Source organism: Trematomus bernacchii, unplaced genomic scaffold (genome assembly GCF_902827165.1).
Source record: "Trematomus bernacchii unplaced genomic scaffold, fTreBer1.1, whole genome shotgun sequence".
Classification (NCBI taxonomy): Eukaryota; Metazoa; Chordata; class Actinopteri; order Perciformes; family Nototheniidae; genus Trematomus; species Trematomus bernacchii.
In genome coordinates this window covers 624,198-645,584 of record NW_022987801.1, presented here as the reverse complement: position 1 = coordinate 645,584, position 21,387 = coordinate 624,198, and the positions used below count along the sequence as shown (strand labels likewise).

The 21,387-nt window shown below is 39.7% G+C and overlaps 1 protein-coding gene across 4 annotated transcripts in view; it reads left to right on the top strand.

Moving 5' to 3' along the window:
- dysf (dysferlin, limb girdle muscular dystrophy 2B (autosomal recessive)) overlaps nt 1-21,387 on the top strand; it is an 83,602-nt gene that overhangs the window by 47,107 nt on the left and 15,108 nt on the right. For all 4 annotated transcript variants that reach the window (XM_034150223.1, XM_034150220.1, XM_034150222.1 and 1 more), the window contains 4 exons: nt 11,052-11,150; nt 18,246-18,374; nt 18,848-19,003; nt 19,279-19,370. In XM_034150223.1, the coding sequence (XP_034006114.1) occupies nt 11,052-11,150; nt 18,246-18,374; nt 18,848-19,003; nt 19,279-19,370 (476 nt within the window). The remainder of the gene's footprint in view (nt 1-11,051; nt 11,151-18,245; nt 18,375-18,847; nt 19,004-19,278; nt 19,371-21,387) is intronic.

Genomic DNA, 21,387 nt, shown 5'->3' with positions numbered 1-21,387 from the left:
CTTTAAGGGTTTCATTGCATTGCTTTATTCTGGTTATTGCTTTAAAAGTACATAAAACATATTTTAATTGTCATAAACAGCTTTTAAACAAGGACTTGTCTGATGTCAACAAAACAAAATTAAAGAAGAATTTAAGATAAGACCCAAAAAGCAGGTTTTATATTTGAAAAAGTGACATAAATTCCTGTGGAGTCGATGCTTTTTCTTAGGAAAAAATACATTATCTCAAATCTATAAACCTTTATGATATCAAATAAGACTTTTGAGGATATTTCATCAAGGAAATTGAACTTTGGGGGGTTTTAAGGCTGAAGATACCCTGCAAACAAAGACAAAATGACCTATTACTGCCTTTAACTTTGGTAAAAATACATACAAATATATCTAACTGGTCTGTATTTATCATGCAAATCTTCAGAAAAGACAAACCATTGATTGTATAATGCACCACACCATGTAAAGACCCTAGTTCTTTCTTTAAGGGCTTTTACATGCTGCAGATAGACAGAGAATATATAACATTAAATGCATCATGATCCTAAACTCTTTAAAGTAATCCCTCATGCTCATAGGGGCCCACAGTCTGCTTTACTTGTAACACAGTAGACAGTAGCACGGATCTGATACTAAGATTTTAAGGCAGAAAAGCTCTTTATTGATGAAGTTTATTCAAAGTGAGACACTGATGGATGCCTCCGACGAGGTTTAGAGTGGAAGGAATCAGATAAAGAAGGAGAAAATTACAGATGAAACAAGAAACGTTTTACATTTTGGTCGCAGATCAAGAAAAATCCAGGTTTTTTTTTACAGCCGCAGAAATCTGATCTCAGGTCTGAACGCTCACCGTTACATTTTCCCGCTTTATTTATCTAAGCCAGGTCAATTTGAAGACTTTTTCTGACCCGCACCAGTAGTATCTCCCCTCCTCTTTTCGCTCCACGGTAATTGAGGCTGATTTCTTTCTCTCCAAACAAAGATATTTGTTTTATTAAGGGTCAGATATTGAAACCAGTCGAATTAAAAGCTCCACTTTCTGTCTGGCTGAGGCCAAAGTCAACAGAGCTGCTTCAGATCCTCCGAACCACAGCTCTTACTGAACGCTGGATAAATGAGAGAGGGGGTTAAGGAGGGAGGCTTACTTAAAGAGAAGGAATCAGGACAGAGTTTGACTGAAATTAGGGGAAAAAGAAGGCGCGTTAATATCTCGTGGCACCAGAAAGAGAAAGATGGAAATCCTGGTTTCTTAATCTCTGGGTCGAGACCAGAAAGCGGGTCGTTGGGATTTATGATTCCCGCGGATCAGATTCAGTTTCAGAGTTGGAAAAGTTTAAGAAGATCGGCTGTCAGCAGCGTCACGGCCCCTCGAAGTAACTCTGAACTGTAATCAGATTACATTAGTCTGTAATGCAGTAATGTAACTGTTGATAACAGCAGGAATTACATTAGTCAAGTCAAAGTCAACTTTATTGTCAATCTCAAAATATGTTTGTACACACAGAAAGATCGAAAATACTGTTTCCCACAGTCCTGAGGTATAAAAAAACACACATTAAAGTGGACCTATCATGCTATTTTTAGGCAATAGCATAGGTCTCAGATATATAAAAATATATAAAAAACATGTCTATTATTTGCCATTACGCCAGTGTTACGTTTCCTGGACCGTTATATTTTTACAGATTTAGTTCTATGTACATTTTTGCCAAAATATAAAGAATGATATATATGATGTAATAACAGACATGAGAACTTTAGCAAGCTACCTGGACCAGATTTATGATGGAAACTGAGCTGAAGATGTTCAAACTAAGAGCAGAAACAGAGGTCTGTGTTCAGTACTGTCCTTATTAGATTCAGGATTTTAGCTGATGTTAGCATAAATTAGATTAGATTAAATGAGATTAGATAGAACTTTATTAATCTCGAAGGAAATTATTTTTGCCAGGTTGCTCCAAAATTACAATACAGATAATACAGATACATCTTAATAAAAGTATGCAATATACAATAGCTCAATATACAATATACAAAGTTTTAAAGTAACGCATTACAGTGCCCCAGTAGAGAATAGGTAGCAGCCTGTGACAGTGACAAGTCATTTGGTGACAAGTCATATTGCACATTCAAGTAAAAATACTACATATCAAATACTAAAAAAAACTAATACTAATTGCTAATTTCTCATCGTACTAAATAAAATGAGGTTAAATATTAAAACCCTAACCCTAACCCTGATGTTATGAGATTATGACATTAACCTAATATTGCACATGGTGTTATAGTTTAATGATCCTTCCTGCAGAAGGAGGAGGAGTTATAACATTTGATGGCCACAAGAAGAAAAGACCTCCTGTGGCGTTCTGTGGTGCTCCGCCTCGCAGTCTACTGCTTAAGGTGCTCTGATAGGCCTCCAGAGTGGCATGCATGGGGTGAGGGTTATTGTCCAGGATGCTGAGCAGTTTCCTCCGCATCCTCCTCTCTGACACCTCTAGCAAAGGCTCAAGCTCTACTCCCAGGACCGAACCAGCTTTCCTGATGAGCTTATTGAGTCTATTGGCGTCAGTTGCCTTCAGCCTGCTGCCCCAGCACACTACCGCGTACAATATGACGCTTGCTACCACCGAGTCATAGAACATCCGCAGCATGGTTCTGCAGACATTGAAAGATCTGAGTCTCCTTAGGAAATACAAATGACTCTGACCTTTCTTGCACACTGCGTCTGTGGTTTTAGTCCAACTTATTGTCTATATAGACGCCCAGGTACTTGTCGTGATCCACGATTTCTACCTCTGTTCCATTGATGGTGACTGGGGTCGGGAGGGTCTTCTGTTTCCTAAAATCCACCACCAAGTCCTTGGTTTTTGAGACGTTGAGTTGCAGGTGGTTTAGTCCAAATGAGGTTTAATTGAATAGTAATACACAATAAATGAACCTAGAAGTGCAACTAATTACGCTCAGCAGTAAGGAATTTAGTAAAGTAAGGCATTAGATCTTTAAAAAGTCATTAGTAATGGGTAATACATTACTTTTTTCTGAGTATCTACCCCAAAACTGGCCTGGATCTAACGTCGCTCAGATGGAAAATGAGATACTCAGATACTTGTTTTTCCATCGGTGACGTGTTTTATATAAATTATCTTCCCGTCAGAAGCTGTGGTCGTGCTCCGTCTCTCCTCTCCCATTAACTCCCATCAAAACTATCCCTTCAACGCCAGAAACCAGTCAACTCTGATTACTCTCGGTCTCTCTTGTTCCATAAACTCTTCCCTAACTCACTGACAAAGCTTCATGCCAGGTGACTTTGTGGCATTTTATGAAAACACATTCGCGGCGCTGTAATGACATCGTGATCAGAAACAAGATGTCAGAACGGCTCGGTGAATTATTTTGGGCTTTCTTGTTTTAAGAAGCTGTTCTCCTGCAGAATCTGAACGTATTCACTGCCAAGAGTGTCAATCAAATGTGTCCATGCTCTCCTGGATGACACATGTGTATCGGTTAAATAAATCCAACTGCATATTGAATACTTCAGAGTTAACTATCCCTAAATGTCTCATAGAAACAGACTTCTGTGATGTAATAAGTGACTTAAATGTGGGTTAAATGTAGTTTAAAAGATGGTTTTATCGATATATTTGTTCTAATTATGGATAAAATTACTCCTGATCGCTACAATCGCTTAAAGAAATTAGCATCCACTATTGTAATACACCCAAATATCTGTTGAGTTGCATTGTGGGAAATGTAGGTACCAGGTTTTGACATCACTATTTACTGATATACACCTGAACATCAGCAGGAGAGGACTCTTTAAAGTATAGACACTACATACTAATAGACACCTGAACATCAGCAGGAGAGGACTCTTTAAAGTAGACACACTACATACTGATATACACCTGAACATCAGCAGGAGAGGACTCTTTAAAGTAGAGACACTACATACTGATATACACCTGAACATCAGCAGGAGAGGACTCTTTAAAGTAGAGACACTACATACTGATATACACCTGAACACCAGCAGGAGAGGACTCTTTAAAGTAGAGACACTTCATACTGATATACACCTGAACATGAGCAGGAGAGGACTCTTTAAAGTATAGACACTACATACTAATAGACACCTGAACATCAGCAGGAGAGGACTCTTTAAAGTAGACACACTACATACTGATATACACCTGAACATCAGCAAGAGAGGACTCTTTAAAGTAGAGACACTACATACTGATATACACCTGAACATCAGCAGGAGAGGACTCTTTAAAGTAGAGACACTACATACTGATATACACCTGAACATCAGCAGGAGAGGACTCTTTAAAGTAGAGACACTACATACTGATATACACCTGAACATCAGCAGGAGAGGACTCTTTAAAGTAGAGACACTACATACTGATATACACCTGAACATCAGCAGGAGAGGACTCTTTAAAGTAGAGACACTACATACTGATATACACCTGAACATCAGCAGGAGAGGACTCTTTAAAGTAGAGACACTACATACTGATATACACCTGAACATCAGCAGGAGAGGACTCTTTAAAGTAGAGACACTACATACTGATATACACCTGAACATCAGCAGGAGAGGACTCTTTAAAGTAGAGACACTACATACTAATAGACACCTGAACATCAGCAGGAGAGGACTCTTTAAAGTAGACACACTACATACTGATATACACCTGAACATCAGCAGGAGAGGACTCTTTAAAGTAGAGACACTACATACTGATATACACCTGAACATCAGCAGGAGAGGACTCTTTAAAGTAGACACACTACATACTGATATACACCTGAACATCAGCAGGAGAGGACTCTTTAAAGTAGAGACACTACATACTGATATACACCTGAACATCAGCAGGAGAGGACTCTTTAAAGTAGAGACACTACATACTGATACACACCTGAACATCAGCAGGAGAGGACTCTTTAAAGTAGAGACACTACATACTGATATACACCTGAACATCAGCAGGAGAGGACTCTTTAAAGTAGAGACACTACATACTGATATACACCTGAACATCAGCAGGAGAGGACTCTTTAAAGTAGAGACACTACATACTGATATACACCTGAACATCAGCAGGAGAGGACTCTTTAAAGTAGAGACACTACATACTGATATACACCTGAACATCAGCAGGAGAGGACTCTTTAAAGTAGAGACACTACATACTGATATACACCTGAACATCAGCAGGAGAGGACTCTTTAAAGTAGAGACACTACATACTGATATACACCTGAACATCAGCAGGAGAGGACTCTTTAAAGTAGAGACACTACATACTGATATACACCTGAACATCAGCAGGAGAGGACTCTTTAAAGTAGAGACACTACACACTGATATACACCTGAACATCAGCAGGAGAGGACTCTTTAAAGTAGAGACACTACATACTGATATACACCTGAACATCAGCAGGAGAGGACTCTTTAAAGTAGAGACACTACATACTGATATACACCTGAACATCAGCAGGAGAGGACTCTTTAAAGTAGAGACACTACATACTGATATACACCTGAACATCAGCAGGAGAGGACTCTTTAAAGTAGAGACACTACATACTGATATACACCTGAACATCAGCAGGAGAGGACTCTTTAAAGTAGAGACACTACATACTGATATACACCTGAACATCAGCAGGAGAGGACTCTTTAAAGTAGAGACACTACATACTGATATACACCTGAACATCAGCAGGAGAGGACTCTTTAAAGTAGAGACACTACATACTGATATACACCTGAACATCAGCAGGAGAGGACTCTTTAAAGTAGAGACACTACATACTGATATACACCTGAACATCAGCAGGAGAGGACTCTTTAAAGTAGAGACACTACATACTGATATACACCTGAACATCAGCAGGAGAGGACTCTTTAAAGTAGAGACACTACATACTGATATACTCCTGAACATCAGCAGGAGAGGACTCTTTAAAGTAGAGACACTACATACTGATATACACCTGAACATCAGCAGGAGAGGACTCTTTAAAGTAGAGACACTACATACTGATATACTCCTGAACATCAGCAGGAGAGGACTCTTTAAAGTAGAGACACTACATACTGATATACTCCTGAACATCAGCAGGAGAGGACTCTTTAAAGTAGAGACACTACATACTGATATACTGTACACCTAAACATGAGTAAAGTCACTTTCTAAATGTAATGTCAAAATAAGCCCCTAAAGTGTCTCTAAGAAGCTCTGCTTTGACCTCTGAACTCTTCACGGCTGTAAGAAGGGATTTCCCCACCGAAAGCTTTTAAGAGAGAGCTCCAAACTTTTCTGTAAATCCACTCCACTTTTTGGCAGCCATCGTTTGGTTAGCCTGGCTTCCTGCAGGGCGTAATGATAGGCTGCAAACCACACTGACACCCTGAGCAGACCGCGGTGTGTGTGTGTGTGTGTGTGTGTGTGTGTGTGTGTGTGTGTGTGTGTGTGTGTGTGTGTGTGTGTGTGTGTGTGTGTGCGACCTCAGGAGCGTGCACTAAATAACGAGTGCCTTAATCTGTCTGAATCAAGAGGGGACACACCTTGTCATACACTAGTGGGCACACACACACACACAATTCCTGGCGCCTCTGTCATCAGAGCTTGGCACCGGCTGCACTCAGAGGGCGCATTAACACACACCAGACACCTCAGACAGTGTGTGTGTGTGCGTGTGTGTGTGTGTGTGTGTGTGTGTGTTAAACTCCACGTGCTGCCCTTTTCCATGCCATGCTGCCACTTTGGAAAAATTAGGAAGTTTTACTCCGTGTGTGTGTGTGTGTGTGTGTGTGTGTGTGTGTGTGTGTGTGTGTGTGTGTGTGTGTGTGTGTGGCGTGTGTGTGTGTGTGTGTGTGTGTGTGTGTGTGTGTGTGTGTGTGTGTGTGTGTGTGTGTGTGTGTGTGTGTGTGTGTGTGTGTGTCTGGGAAGTATGAGAAAGGGGATCCCACAGCAGCTCAGTGCCATAAGAGCACTTTTGTTCTACATTAATGCCTACACACACACACACACACACACACAAAGGAAAAAGTGGTGCATGCGTCATGAGTGTGTTTTAAGCTTGAGTGTTCCTCGGAGGGTTGAAGGTTGCAGGGCGGGGACGTGTGTGTGTGTGTGAGAGACGTGTGTGTGTGTGAGAGACGTGTGTGTGTATGAGAGAGAGACGTGTGTTTGTGTGTGAGAGTGACATGTGTGTGTCTGGTAGTTTCATCCGTCCCCTCGGTATTCACCATCTTGGTAGTCGTTGTTTCCGTCAGAGCCAACACACACACACACACACACACGCACACACACACACACACACACACACACACACACACACACACACACACACACACACGCTCAGACAGACAGAGTTTTTTATTTCCGTGAGAGAATTCTCCAGTGTTTAAATAGACTTCTGGACGTTGCCAATGTGAACAGACTTTAAAGTAAACGTGAGGCAGCTTCATACTAAATAAAACAACTTTTTGATAAAAACACATCACAGGGTTTAACTCAAATGTCATACAACCCCCCAAAAATCATATCATATAAATCAAAATGCCTCTCATCCAAACCACACGTCAACAAAACACAGATATGTTATTCTCCCGAACAGAAACACATTGTGAGCTCAGGATGACTCATGTAATAGTAAGACTTTTACGGCTTTGCTTTAATGCCAGCCGTCACTTTGTAATACCGGGATTTATTCGGATTTATTTTGTATAAATGGTGTACGTTTCAATTTGGAGTGAAACCCTTTAATGTTTAAGGAAAATTGGTGTTATGAAATGTGTTGAAAAGCTCCTTAACATGACTTTCATTCTGTTATTGGAGTGTGTGGTTGCTTTTTGTCCCAGTGTGTGTCTGATGGATGTCATTTCTGTCTTTTACTGTTAATGCCAACACTAGATGTTACAATGGGTAAGTTTCTGCACTTTTGATCATTAAGAAAGTCCTAATTTACACTTTTCATGACTGCTGTGCCATGCATCAGTGCAAAGACTTTCCCTTTTTATCTGCAAGAATTACTGTATTAAGTTATTGAGCATTGTGTTTACAAAATGTGAGGTTATCTAATCATTAATTAGACAAGAACAGGCATAATGGTATTCAATAATCTAATAAAATAATGACGGGTTAATTCGATTATCTGATTAAATAATTAGACAGGAATTCGAGTTTTCTTTTTGTAGATTATCTGAAATAATAATGCTTTTTCCTGAGGTTTACTGTCCATATTCCCCGAGTAATCTGCATCCACTACAGCAGTTTCCAGTACAAACCTCTTTCTAATCTTTTTCAGTTCAATTCTGTTGTTTCCATTAGTTACAATAAAACTGAGAAAGACAAAGATGTAAAAGCACCAGAGGCATTGCTTTCATTCATAGTGCAAAAAAAGAAGTTGCATTTGTATCTCTCTAATTTGAATTTGAATAAGATGTTCTCTCTTCTGCAGCAGGAGTTCGGCTCAAGTGATGAGTCTGAAAGCGTGAGACGTGACACTATCCAAAAAGACTACATATGTGTTAGAAGCCTAGATTCAAGATTCAAAGCTTTATTGTCATGTTTAGGTAGTGTGCTGGACTTCGAATCAGGGGGTAGCAAGTTCGAGTCCCACTGCAGTCAGCATGTCGTTGTGTCCCTGAGACACTTCACCCCAAATTGCTCCTGTGGGGATTGCCCACAGTTCTGAATGTATGTAAGTCGCTTTGGATAAAAGCGTCTAACTAATGACATGTAATGTCATGTTTACAGTAGCTACAGTGTAGATATGGCAATGAAAAAACTGAAGTCACAGGATCGTCCAACAGAGCAACATGAATATATATAGGACATAAACAAAGTGAAAGACATAATAGAATATAAATAAAATAGTGCAAGAGAACGTGACACTATCGGTACTTCCACACGGCAGCGTGCGTTGAAGCTTGCCGGTGGGCGTGTCTGGCTCGCGACCAACAACCAATCACATTAATCTCCCGCCCCGGAGACACAAGCATGCGGTTTGATTGGCTAGCGCTTGTACTGGCATATGATTTGATTGGCTGACGCCTCCGTCGAAGCTTGAAAAGTTGAACTCTTCTCAACTTTCGAAGCGAGCAACGGAGGCAAAGCGACGCGACGGAACCACAATGCAGTTCGGCAAATCCTGACGTCACCCCATTCACAGTTGAAGCAACGCACGCTGCCGTGTGGACGGGCCGTATGAGACTTGTGTTATACTCCCAATCCTAAGAATGGCAACCATTAAAAGTCACATCCACCAGACAACTGGAAGCCAGTGCTTTCTGTCAGCGATGTTTACCACACACACATCATGCTCCCAGAGACACAGAAAACACGTAAGAATCATATAAACACTGTCGATAAATCTAAATAACTTCAGTCCAGGCCTGGGTTGTCTTGATCTTCTTTTGATGAGTTTGTTTCCATCCTTTCACGGTTAAATAAAATCGAGAAAGACACTTCTTCTGTGCCCGCAGAATACTTAGGTGTTATACAAAACTAACAGAGGCATTGCTTTCATACATAAACATACATTCGGCAATATGTTTTTTTTTGCCATACCATGTTTCCTGTGAGGTTTAGTCCACTTTGTGCCCGTTTCCATTGCCTCAAAAAAGTTGAAAATATACATGTTGAGATACAAATTTACAGCAAACAAAATATTAAGCAGGATATTATACATTAAGAGTGTAAGGAATGGAAATTGAATATAAATGTAAAATGTGCAGTGTGAGTTTAAGTCCAGTTTCCATCCTTTCACAGCTAATTAAAATGAAAAAAGACAATTCTTCTGTGCCCGTAGAATACTTATATATTATACAAAAGTAACCGAGATGTAAGAGCAGCAGAGGCATTGCTTTCATACATGAACATACATTTATTTTTGCCATGTATTCCACTTTGTGCCCGTTTCCATTGCCTCAGAGCGTCGTTACACTCTGACCCTAATGCCGCGGCGCCACCAGAGGCACTTCTTTTTTCTCGTGTTGACGTGACTTGGCGAACAAAACGCTGCCATGCCATCATTGTGGAAAAATCCTGAGAGGCGGCTAATTTGTGAGCGGCGTCTACAAAGAGTCACTGCAGGGCTTTACAAAGGTCAAAGGTTATTACAGGAGTTCTGAGTTAATGATGTAGGGTCCATTTTCTTATATTGGTGACGCAAAAAGAGGACATTTGACTTAAGAAGATGTAGAGCCTTATTACCTTAACATTTACATTTTATTATATGGATACATGATAATGGTAATAATAATAATAATCATAATAACAATAGTTTAATTAAAAATACAATGATAATTCAAACTGTCTTGTTATCTGAACATGGACATGTAGGAAGTTTCTAGAAATGGGTGTACGTATATATAGAATTGTGTTTATTTGTGTAGATATGCTTTCTTCCCTCCTTCTCCTAATTTTGTTTATTTTCATCAGATGTATAAATTGTCTAATATTGAAAAAGTAGAAAAAATAATACAAAAAAAAACTTCTCACTTAAGTACATTTCGAAGACTCTTTACTTTTACTTGAGTTAAGAAGTTTACTCAGTACTTCTACTTTTACCAGAGTACTTTTAAACACGAGTATCTGTACTTCTACTTGAGTAAAGGATTTGTGTACTTTGCCCTCTATTCTACTAATTTTGTTTATTTTCATCAGATGTATAAATTGTCTAATATTGAAATAGTAGAATACATAATAAAAAATAAAGAATCCAATGCAGAAACGTCCAAAAAGCACAGTTTGGATCCATGAATGTTTGACAATGGCCTCAATTTAGGTATTCAAAGTGATTGGTCTATTCTATTTTTTTATTCTTTATTTATTTGGGGTCACATTATATTAAAAGTACAGTTTTGCAAATCGAGACCCGAAAAAGACAAATTACACACCGAAGAAAATTAGAAAAAGTACGAAAAAGTACATTTGAAATGGCAAATATCTACACATGTATTATACATATGTGATTGGTTTATTCTACACACTATCTGACCCCTGACATTTGACCTCTGACCTACAGGCGGAGGAGTTCATGGACTGGTGGAGTAAATTCTACGCTTCGACCGGAGAGAAGAACAAGTACGGGACGTATCTGGAGAAAGGCTTCGACACACTGAAGGTGAGAGAGGAAAACTGAGAGGAGGGGAATAACAAAAACATGTTCTTCGTATGTATTAAAACCGAAGAGCTTTGTGCCTGAATGCATATATTTTTGGGGCTTTTCACGCAAGTCAATAGATCATTAAATAGCCAACTTTTCAATACCAGTATTAAAATCCATGTCTAGGTGTTAACAATGCAGAAACGTCCAAAAAGGGTTTGGATCCATGAATGTTTAAGGATGGCCTCAATTTAGATATCCAAAGCGATTGGTTTATTTCACACACTATCTGACCTCTGTTTATGGTGTTTATTCCTATAACATTGATTCGATTTTTCACTTTTCTATGTTTGCGAAACCAGTTTTTGTTCGAAAATAAGTATTTCTGTCTTTTTTCTTCGACAAAACATGCTGTGATTTAATCAAATTTGCAAGAAACTTACTAAATGAATCAGGGGTTAAACAATTGCTCTAAGAGTATAATAGTTTTGGTACGTCTGGATATGTTCTCTTCACTTCTGTGTGCGTGTGTGTGTGTGTGTGTGTGTGTGTGTGTCATTAATTTTAGGGTGAAAACTTGGTTAGGTTTAGGGTTAGGGTTAGGGTTAGGCATGTGTTGGTTATGGTTAAGTTTAGGATAAGTCTCCAGGAAATGCATGTAAGTCAATGTAATGTCCCCTGAAGTGATGTATACATGGTATGTGTGTGTGTGTGTGTGTGTGTGTGTGTGTGTGTGTGTGTGTGTGTGTGTGTGTGTGTGTGTGTGTGTGTGTGTGTGTGGGTGTGTGTGTGTGTGTAGATGCTAATTAATATGTGTATGTGTGTGTTGATGAGTAATTGCCAAACATCGACAGCAGATAAAGACAACATGAAGGGAAATACAGAAGTATGGAGAGCATCAGACCGAAAACATGAAGAAGACGGAGACAGTGCCGCTCTTTGTTCCACTTCCTTTAAATGTCTCTCCCAAAACTTCACCATTTAAATCACATTTTTCCCGAGATGCCAGCCTCCTCCTCCTCCTCCTCTTCCTCTTCCTCCTCTTTTCTCAACCCAAGCGACGTGACATTCGGTCCGTTTTTCTTTTTCCGAACGTCTCAGATGACTCACCCGTGTTGAATTCTCGTCAGGACGGATTGAAGGGAAAAGGTCGCCCTCAGATGTTGGCGAGTCCGAAGCAAAAGGCATCACGTCAACGTCTTGCTTTAGTCTCGTTTCTTACATCGCCCCCACGCTCTCTTTCAACCTTTATCCCGATTCTCTCGGTCCAAACGCCGACCTTTCCTTCCAGCGGGACTCCGAGCGGACGTCAGTCTGATGCCCAAACTCGTGACTAATGGGGTCAGAATCTGGACTTCTTTTATTGCTTTTAAATGAGACATCTAACCTCTCCTTTGGGACCTTTCACATCAGAGCAGCAGCTTCAATAGTACAACAACCAGGGATGGGAGGCTTACTTTAAACATGTATACTCCTATTATTATAATTATTTGTAATACTACTTACCTGTAAATATATTGAAACAGTAGAAACCAAGATATTTAGGATCAGAAATGTGTCCTGTTCAACAATAAAACGTGAGCAAATACATATTATACAAAACAGAACGAATGAACCAAAGAAAGTGAAAACCATAGGCGTATAGATACAAACTTTAAAGTTCTCCTATCATGCAAAATGCACTTTTTGATGTCTTTTCTACATCAACATGTGTCCCCGGTGTGTCCGGGAACTCACGCAGCGTCAGAAAATAAAACCCTCTCTTTTTCCCTCCGTACCCAAATCTCTAAAAACGGGGGAACAACGGAGCTGATCCAGATTTGCGTCCGATGTGACGTCATATCAGAAATGTGGGTGGGCTTTATACCCACGGCCCTATCAGAAACAATAAGACGTGTTTTGGACGATTACAAATTGTATAATAGGAGACCTTTAAACTATACAAAAACCAGGGATGGGAGGGTTACTTTAAATATGTATTATGTTACAATGACTTGTTACCTGTAAACAATGTAATCAGTAATATGATGATGAACATATAAAAGTAACCTGATTACTTTCTAGTACTTTTGGATTACCTCAATATCAAATGCAATGCAAACGAATCCAAGAGAGTAGGAATATCAATAAGATGTGTTTCACTTCAGTGTTTAATGTAAGACAACAAAGCAATGTGACTTTAGACAATTACAAACCAAGATATTTAGGATCAGAAATGATTTAACTTATAAGAAAAGCTGCCTGTCATGAAGCATATTCAGCCTATACAGCAACACTGACACACATGAGCTCATACTACAGTTTAAATACCTAATACCTAATCTAATACCTAATATATATATCTAATACCTAATATATATATATCATTCCAATAACTTGTATATAGACTCATACTGCACTATTCCACATCATAACTTTATTTCATTTTTATAACTATTATTATTTTTGTATTGCTCTTGCTCTTACTGTTATTATGTTATTATGTTGCATTGTTGGAGAAGCCTGTGACATAAGATTTTCTACTGCATAATTACTCTGTAGCTATGTCAGATTGACAATAAAGAACCTTGAACCTTGAACCTTGAACCTTGAAATTCAAAATCTGAGCTGACAGAAAATGCTCCGTTTTAGTTTAACACACACAGTTAAGCTCACACACACTATTTTATGAACATATAGGTTCACCTACTGAATTAAAAACAGAACAAATGAACCAAAGAAGGCTTTATTATAGTTTTTTGGGTTATGTAAATATAAATATGTACCTGAAAATGAGTAAAATGTATCCTAATAACCCATTATATGTAATCTGTTACTCCGCAAGACTTTGTACAACAAGTCGTTCTACATAAGCTTCTAACTAGCAGAAATGAACCAGAAAAGCCACATTTATTCCTCTTTTTCTTCACGTAAAACCCCTCAAAGTACATCTTAAACTGAAAGGCACAATAAAGAACGATAACTGCTTTTCGTTGACCATTGAAAACCTGGTGGGAGTATTTCTCCTTCATTCAGGAAACATATTAAACGGTTTCACCTCTGCTGAAGGAAACACATCTGTCGCGACATTTCAAAACGTTGACAGGTTGGATGGAAATGTTGGTTAAATGCTCTTTACCTCACCTACTATTACCTATTTACTCCCTCCCTCCCTCTCCTGCCCTTTAGAGAGATCTTCTACTGTCACAATGAGCCTCTGTTTCCAACATGTCCTCCCTCTCACCCAGAGGGGGGAAGTAGTGGAGTACAAATACTTCGTTACTGTACTTAAGTACATTTTTCTGGTATCAGTACTTTACTCCACTACTTATTTTTCTGGCGACTTTTTACTTTGACTTCTTACATTTTGAACACAAATACCTGTACTTTCTACTTCTTACATTTTGAACACAAATACCTGTACTTTCTACTTCTTACATTTTGAACACAAATACCTGTACTTTCTACTTCTTACATTTTGAACACAAATACCTGTACCTTCTACTTCTTACATTTTGAACACAAATACCTGTACTTTCTACTTCTTACATTTTGAACACAAATACCTGTACTTTCTACTTCTTACATTTTGAACACAAATACCTGTACTTTCTACTTCTTACATTTTGAAAACAAATACCTGTACTTTCTACTTCTTACATTTTGAACACAAATACCTGTACCTTCTACTTCTTACATTTTGAACACAAATACCTGAACTTTCTACTTCTTACATTTTGAACACTAATACCTGTACTTTCTACTTCTTACATGTTGAACCCAAATACCTGTACTTTCTACTTCTTACATGTTGAACACAAATACCTGTACTTTCTACTTCTTACATGTTGAACCCTGTACTTTCTACTTCTTACATGTTGAACACAAATACCTGTACTTTCTACTTCTTACATGTTGAACCCTGTACTTTCTACTTCTTACATTTTGAACACTAATACCTGTACTTTCTACTTCTTACATGTTGAACACAAATACCTGTACTTTCTACTTCTTACATTTCCCAAACAGGCTGGTTCCTTTAGTTTGAATGTGTGTTTGGTGGCGTGATCATTATTATTTAGAGTCATTGCGTGCCTATTGATTTGAACACGATCCGTGTATCCATCATTTCCTGGTCTTCTCTAAAGAAGAGGGACCAATGAAAATGTTGTCATGTTGCCGTTGTTCAGCATGGAAACAGTCATTAGCTAACAATGACATTATTGTTCTATTGATATAAAGGGAGGTCAGGTACTCTTTAAAACAGCTGCTCGTTATGGGTACTTTCTACTTAAGTACATTTCGAAGTCTTTACTTTTACTTGAGTAAAGAAGTTTAGTCAGTACTTCTACTTTTACCAGAGTACTTTTAAACACGAGTATGTGTACTTCTACTTGAGTAAAGGATGTGTGTACTTGTCCTGTCTCACTCTTCCAGCCTGGATGTGACCTGAAGTAAACTCCCTCTCATTTAAACCCTCACCTTTCCTCCCCCCTTCGTCACCTTTCTGTCTCCCTCTCCTCCTCTTCCTCCTCTTGCATCATCAGCTCTGGCGCCATCGTGGAGGTCTGCTAGAAAGTGAGCTTAGAAATGTTTCACAACCAATTAGGAAAAAGGAGAGATCCCTGAAGAAAAACGGCAAATATTCAAAGGTTTAAAGGATTTATGGTCTAAAAATCTAACGGTACAGACTCCCTCAAGAGTGCAACAAACTATAAACCTAAGACATAAAAAGAAGTGCAATAAGAAATAGAAATAAAAAAGGTCAAGAGCTAGTGCTTTGGACACAGTGATGCAAACCTAATAAATTAACGCTTAACATGTATAAAAGAGTAAGAGACAATAAAAACGGAGTTTCTCTGGCATGTTTTGAGAGCTTTGTCTATTTTCTAGCTATCATAAGTGGATTTCTTAGAGTCGATATGCAACAGACATAGATTTAATGAATTAATGATGGTATTTTAAGTCACGCTTCATTAACAAACCGTGTATATCATGCCTGTGTGTTCAGTTCTTATTGCGTTATCAGTCAAAGAAGAAGTGCCTCCATGCAACTGCCTCCAAAAATGCTGTAAACCATAATTGATGAATTGTATTATTAATATAATGAGATACCGTGTTTCCTGACTTGAGGTCATGAATACGAGCTGCCAGAGGGATAAAAACACTATTTTATTTTCCTGTTTTGGTGTGCCAACCTGCTGACGTTCACCTCATCTCTTCTTCTGTCCTTTTCAATATCCTGTCTCTCTCTTCTCTCCTTGGCTCACTTCTTCCTCACCCTTTCACTCTCACCCCTTCCTCACCTCTCTTCTTCCTTTCCTCCCTGACAGTAGAATTGCTTTTTCTCCACAAAGGCGCTGCTGTTTCCCTCCTTGTTTTGGTTCCTCTCTCTTTTCTTGTATTGGGTTTGGTGCCGAATCACTGGGATTGTAGTCCAGACTTTTGCATCATCCTTTTTAGGCTTTTACAACTCTAACCCCTACACTTTCAACACATCTAAACACATCAGATATTAACCCTCCTCCTCTTCCTCAGGTGTAAAAGAAAAAAGCTTCCCTGGTATCGAATCTGTGCAAAAATCTGTCGTTGACCTTCATCAACGCAAGAGTTGGTGTAATGCTGACAGAAAGCTTGATAACTAAAAAAACTTTATCAAAATCCTTCCTAAAACCCGACATTAACCCATTTATTAAAGAGTACATTACACACAGGGGTTTTGGTGCATTTTGATGTATGAAGAGGTCATATATATGTTCAGTAAAGAGTCGCTTTAAGGCCCTGACACACCAAACTGACACCAAAGAACACGTCCCGACGGACCCAACTCTTGTGTCGCCTCACGTCTCCTGCGTCTTGGCCAAAAAGTCGCACTGGAACACACCGCAAAGACTTCAGCCGACGGCCAAGTAGCACGTACGAACTGCGCATGCGTGAGTGGCAATAACTCTACTTACCAGCAGGCGGCGGTAATGTGTATTCGTCATTCAAAAGAGGCAACCGGAAGACAGACTGCGTGATATATACAAACAACAAATAGCGTGTGCGTTCCATTTTCACTCTCGTCCATCACAGACTGTTTCACAAAATGAAAAAGAATAGCCGTCTGTGTGTGCCTTCTTAATCGTTTGTTTGCGTACCTCACTTCCGTTTCGCTTCTCATGCACTGATTCGCTAAGCTGAACAGCCAATCAGAGTGATTTCTTTGCCGACAGCCTCCGCTCCCGATTCAACATGTTCAATCGGGAGCGGAAGGTGTCGGCACGGCCGAAAAGACACAATGGTGAAGGACACACCAATCTGAGTAGGGCGACAGGACGCTCATCGACGACCAGACATCTATCGACGGCCGAAATCGGCCCGGTGTGTCAGGGCCTTTAGGCCCCGTCCACACGGAGACGATATCAGTTGAATCCTCTAACGTTCTCTATCATATAGACGGTTCGTCCACACGAGGCCGAAACGGAAACGCGGATTCGGAGCCCGAATCCGATACACTTTGATAACGGCTCCCAAGGTGGGTAGATCTGAGGACGAAACGCTTGCGGCTCCGTGTGTACGCCCTATACGATAACTTCCTGAAAACGACGACGCCATAGCCCCGCCTCTCCCCACCTCTCCTGCTCAGCCACCCGCGTCATTGCTGATGCGTTTCGCCAACAACAACAACAATGGCGGATCACAGGGTTGCGTCCGTTCTCCAGACGCTACTGACCATGATACAGATTTTAGTGCAACATTTACAGCTGCTCTTCCACAACCATCAGGAACAATAATGATATAATATAATATAATAATAATAATAATACTAATCGTCATCGGTCTTATTCGCTGCTTTTAGTGTATTTTGTGGCAGAAGCACAGCGCCATTTACAGGCCCGGCATATGTACTACAGCGTCTCCAGCGTTTTCGAGCGTTTTCGTGTGGACGGAAGACTTTTTTTGAAAACGACTAAGGTTTGTTTTCGTTTTCGTCTCCGTTTCGTCTCCGTGTGGACGGGGCCTTAGTTTGTTGCAGGATCACTGGGATTGTTGTCCAGATTTTCTTTCATTTGCATCATCCTTTTTAGGTTTTAACAACACATCTAAACATCAGATATTAACCCCTCTCGTCTTCCTCCTCCTCTTCCTCAGGTGTACGACAGGGAGTTGGAGAAGGTGGAGAGTTTTGGGGGTCTGTCAGATTTCTGTCAAACGTTTAAACTTCAGAGAGGAAAGACTCAGGACGAAGGAGAAGACCCTTCAGTGGTGGGAGAGTTCAAGGTGAGAAGTTAGCTTAAGATGTATTTTAGAGAAGGGACAACGCACATGTATTATAATGAACACTTGAAAACATACAAGAGTGCAGACAAACCACATGAACTCCACGATAAATGCAGAATCAAAAAACGTAGAAAAGTCTTGAATTAATTGAAGTAAAAGGGGCTGCTTTTAACAACATAAGACTATATCGGTACAAAGTTTAACACAAGTGCGGTATAATCCAAGTCTCTTTTATCCCGTTGTATGCTCACTACTTCCCAAAACAAATGCATCTTCACTAAAACCTTATTGTTGTTGCAGAAGTATTTCTAATATTAGGGAAAAGTATTACATATATAACAGCACACAGGAAAACAACAAAAAAGTAGTTTCCACATCACGTCAACATCGTCAAAGTCTCCTTTTTAATTTCAACTGAAGTGTTTTAATATGTTCTTTAACTGTGTCTTGTCTCCTTTCCTTCATCACATCAGGGTATGTTTAAGATCTACCCGCTGCCAGACGACCCCTCGACCCCTCCGCCCCCCCGACAGTTCCGGAAACTTCCTCCCAACGGCAACGAGGAGTGCGTGGTGCGAGTCTACGTCATCCAGGCTCAAGGGCTGCAGCCCAAAGACACCAACGGGAAGGTGAGGAGGGAGTGTCGTGGACCCGAAACCTTAGACACTCAAGACATAACAAGATATAACAAAATAGAAACACTATTTGAGATGTTAACATTTTGAATTGTTTATTTCTTTTAATTTCTCTAATGTACAATGCCTTGTCTTTTTAAGCTGCTGCAACGCAAACATTTCCCTCATTCGGGATCAATAAAGTACTTCTTTGGAATGGAATAATGAGATCAAATGCAACCAAAAGTCAGAGATGTGTTAATGGACAGTTTCTCTCCTTGTGTTTTCAGTGTGACCCCTACGTGAAGATCACTCTGGGCAAAAAGACCATCAACGACCACGAGAACTACATCCCCTGCACGCTGGACCCTGTTTTTGGGAAGTACGTAACATCGCTTTTGTCTGGAAACTGAAACCAAATGTCCAGACTTCACACACAAGTCGAAATCCAGACTTTAAGAAAAGCCATTTGAGTAAAGTCCGTCTTCACTTGGACGATTACCCACAATGTATGCGCCTGAAGATGGAAAAGGAAGGAATAATCCATTTCAATTTATCATTTTTTGTCCCTTTAATCTCTACTAACCTCTTTGAAATCAGGATTCTCAATACCTTTAATGTCTTAAGTCGAATCTCACATTTTTACCGTTTAATCCCCAGTATCCTCCAAGACATGATATACACGTCACTAAAAACAACGTCTGTCCGACTGTTTTTTATTGTTTTTACTTACCAGATGTAATGTTGTTCATCCTGTAAGTGACCAATTTTTTTTGGAAAACTGGCGAACAGCAAAGCGAATTTCTGCTTCATCCTTAAAGAAAAGATCTCCCTGTTATCAAATCTGTCCAAAGATCTGTCGTTATAAGCACGCTTTTGTTCAGAGACCTTCATCAATGCAAGAGTTAGTGTAATGCTGACCGAAAGCTTGATAACTAATACGATTTTTGCACAGGTTAGAGTGTTTCTGATGGTCTTTTTAAAATACATTTGATAGTTTATAGTTTTAGCTACGTAGTTAGGTCCCATTCTGAGTGATTTTTGTCTTATTCTCAAGTTTTAATAGCCTCCAATTCATCAATATCCTTCCTAAAACACAACATAAACCCATGTATTAAAGAATACTCACCATTTACGTATAGACACAGGTGTTTTGGAGCATTCTAATGTATAACAAGGTCATGTTAAAGCTCACACCAGGTGTCAGACTGTTAGTTTAAGGCCCCTCATTTCAGTAAATATTCGCTTTAGTTGTCACGGACCCAAAGGAAAACCACCTGTTCCTCTGCAGCTTTTTAGCTTCTCACTCAGTTTAACTTTGGTGGTTTTAGTTACTTTAAAAACGGAGAAATGGGTGGTTACTCTGGGTTATTCTCCTGTTCATTTAGCACGTTAATGATGGGTGGACACATGACTCATGAGAGTGAAACTAAAGCAGGGTTTTCCACGAGGTGAACAGTGTGATTTACTGCAGGCTTCAGCAGCGTGATGGATTCATCTTTAACGGGTTAGTCACTTTCTGATCACCTTTGAGGTAGTAGGGGTTGCTAGAAACACACACACACTTTCTCACACACACATCCCAGTGTGACTGTAAACTACCTTCTACGACGTTGGACTTGACAGACATTTTTTGGTACCTTTCAGCTGCACAAATCTAAAATAGGAACAGATACCACTTAACATCACATCCCGTCTGATATCCAGGATGTATAAGGTGTGGGATGCCAAGTCTTAATGTTTAAACAGTTTTAATTAAAAACCCTTCATGTTAGTCACTTTCTGATCATCAGTTAGGGTTGCTAGAAACACACACACTCTCACACACACACACACACACACACACACACACACACACACACACACACACACACACACACACACACACACACACACACACACACACACACACACACACATATCAGTGACGATGTGAGATGCCAGCAGGAAGCTCACCTTTCCCTCTCAATCTTTGTATCTTCATCTTTCTGGGGGCCATTTTTCACACTAGTAGTGGTTGCTACACACACACAGACACACACACACACACACACACACACATACACACACACACACACACACACACAGACACACACAGACACATACACACACACACACCAATCTCAATGTGATCACAGCTGGCTCAGACTGTAGACTGCTCTCATTGCGTCCTATTGACGACATTCCTTTAACCAGCGTAGACCTTATTTATGTCCAATCTTTAGTTTCAATTCATTTAAAAGTTATTTTGTGTGGGAATAAATGAATGCTTAGATAAGATAAAGCTTTATTATCCCCCATAGAGGAACATTTAGGTGTTAAAGCAGCAACAGCAAGATGAGCCAATCTCTCGCCCTTTCCGGTTTTAATGTCCTTTTCTCTCTGATAAAAACACCGGA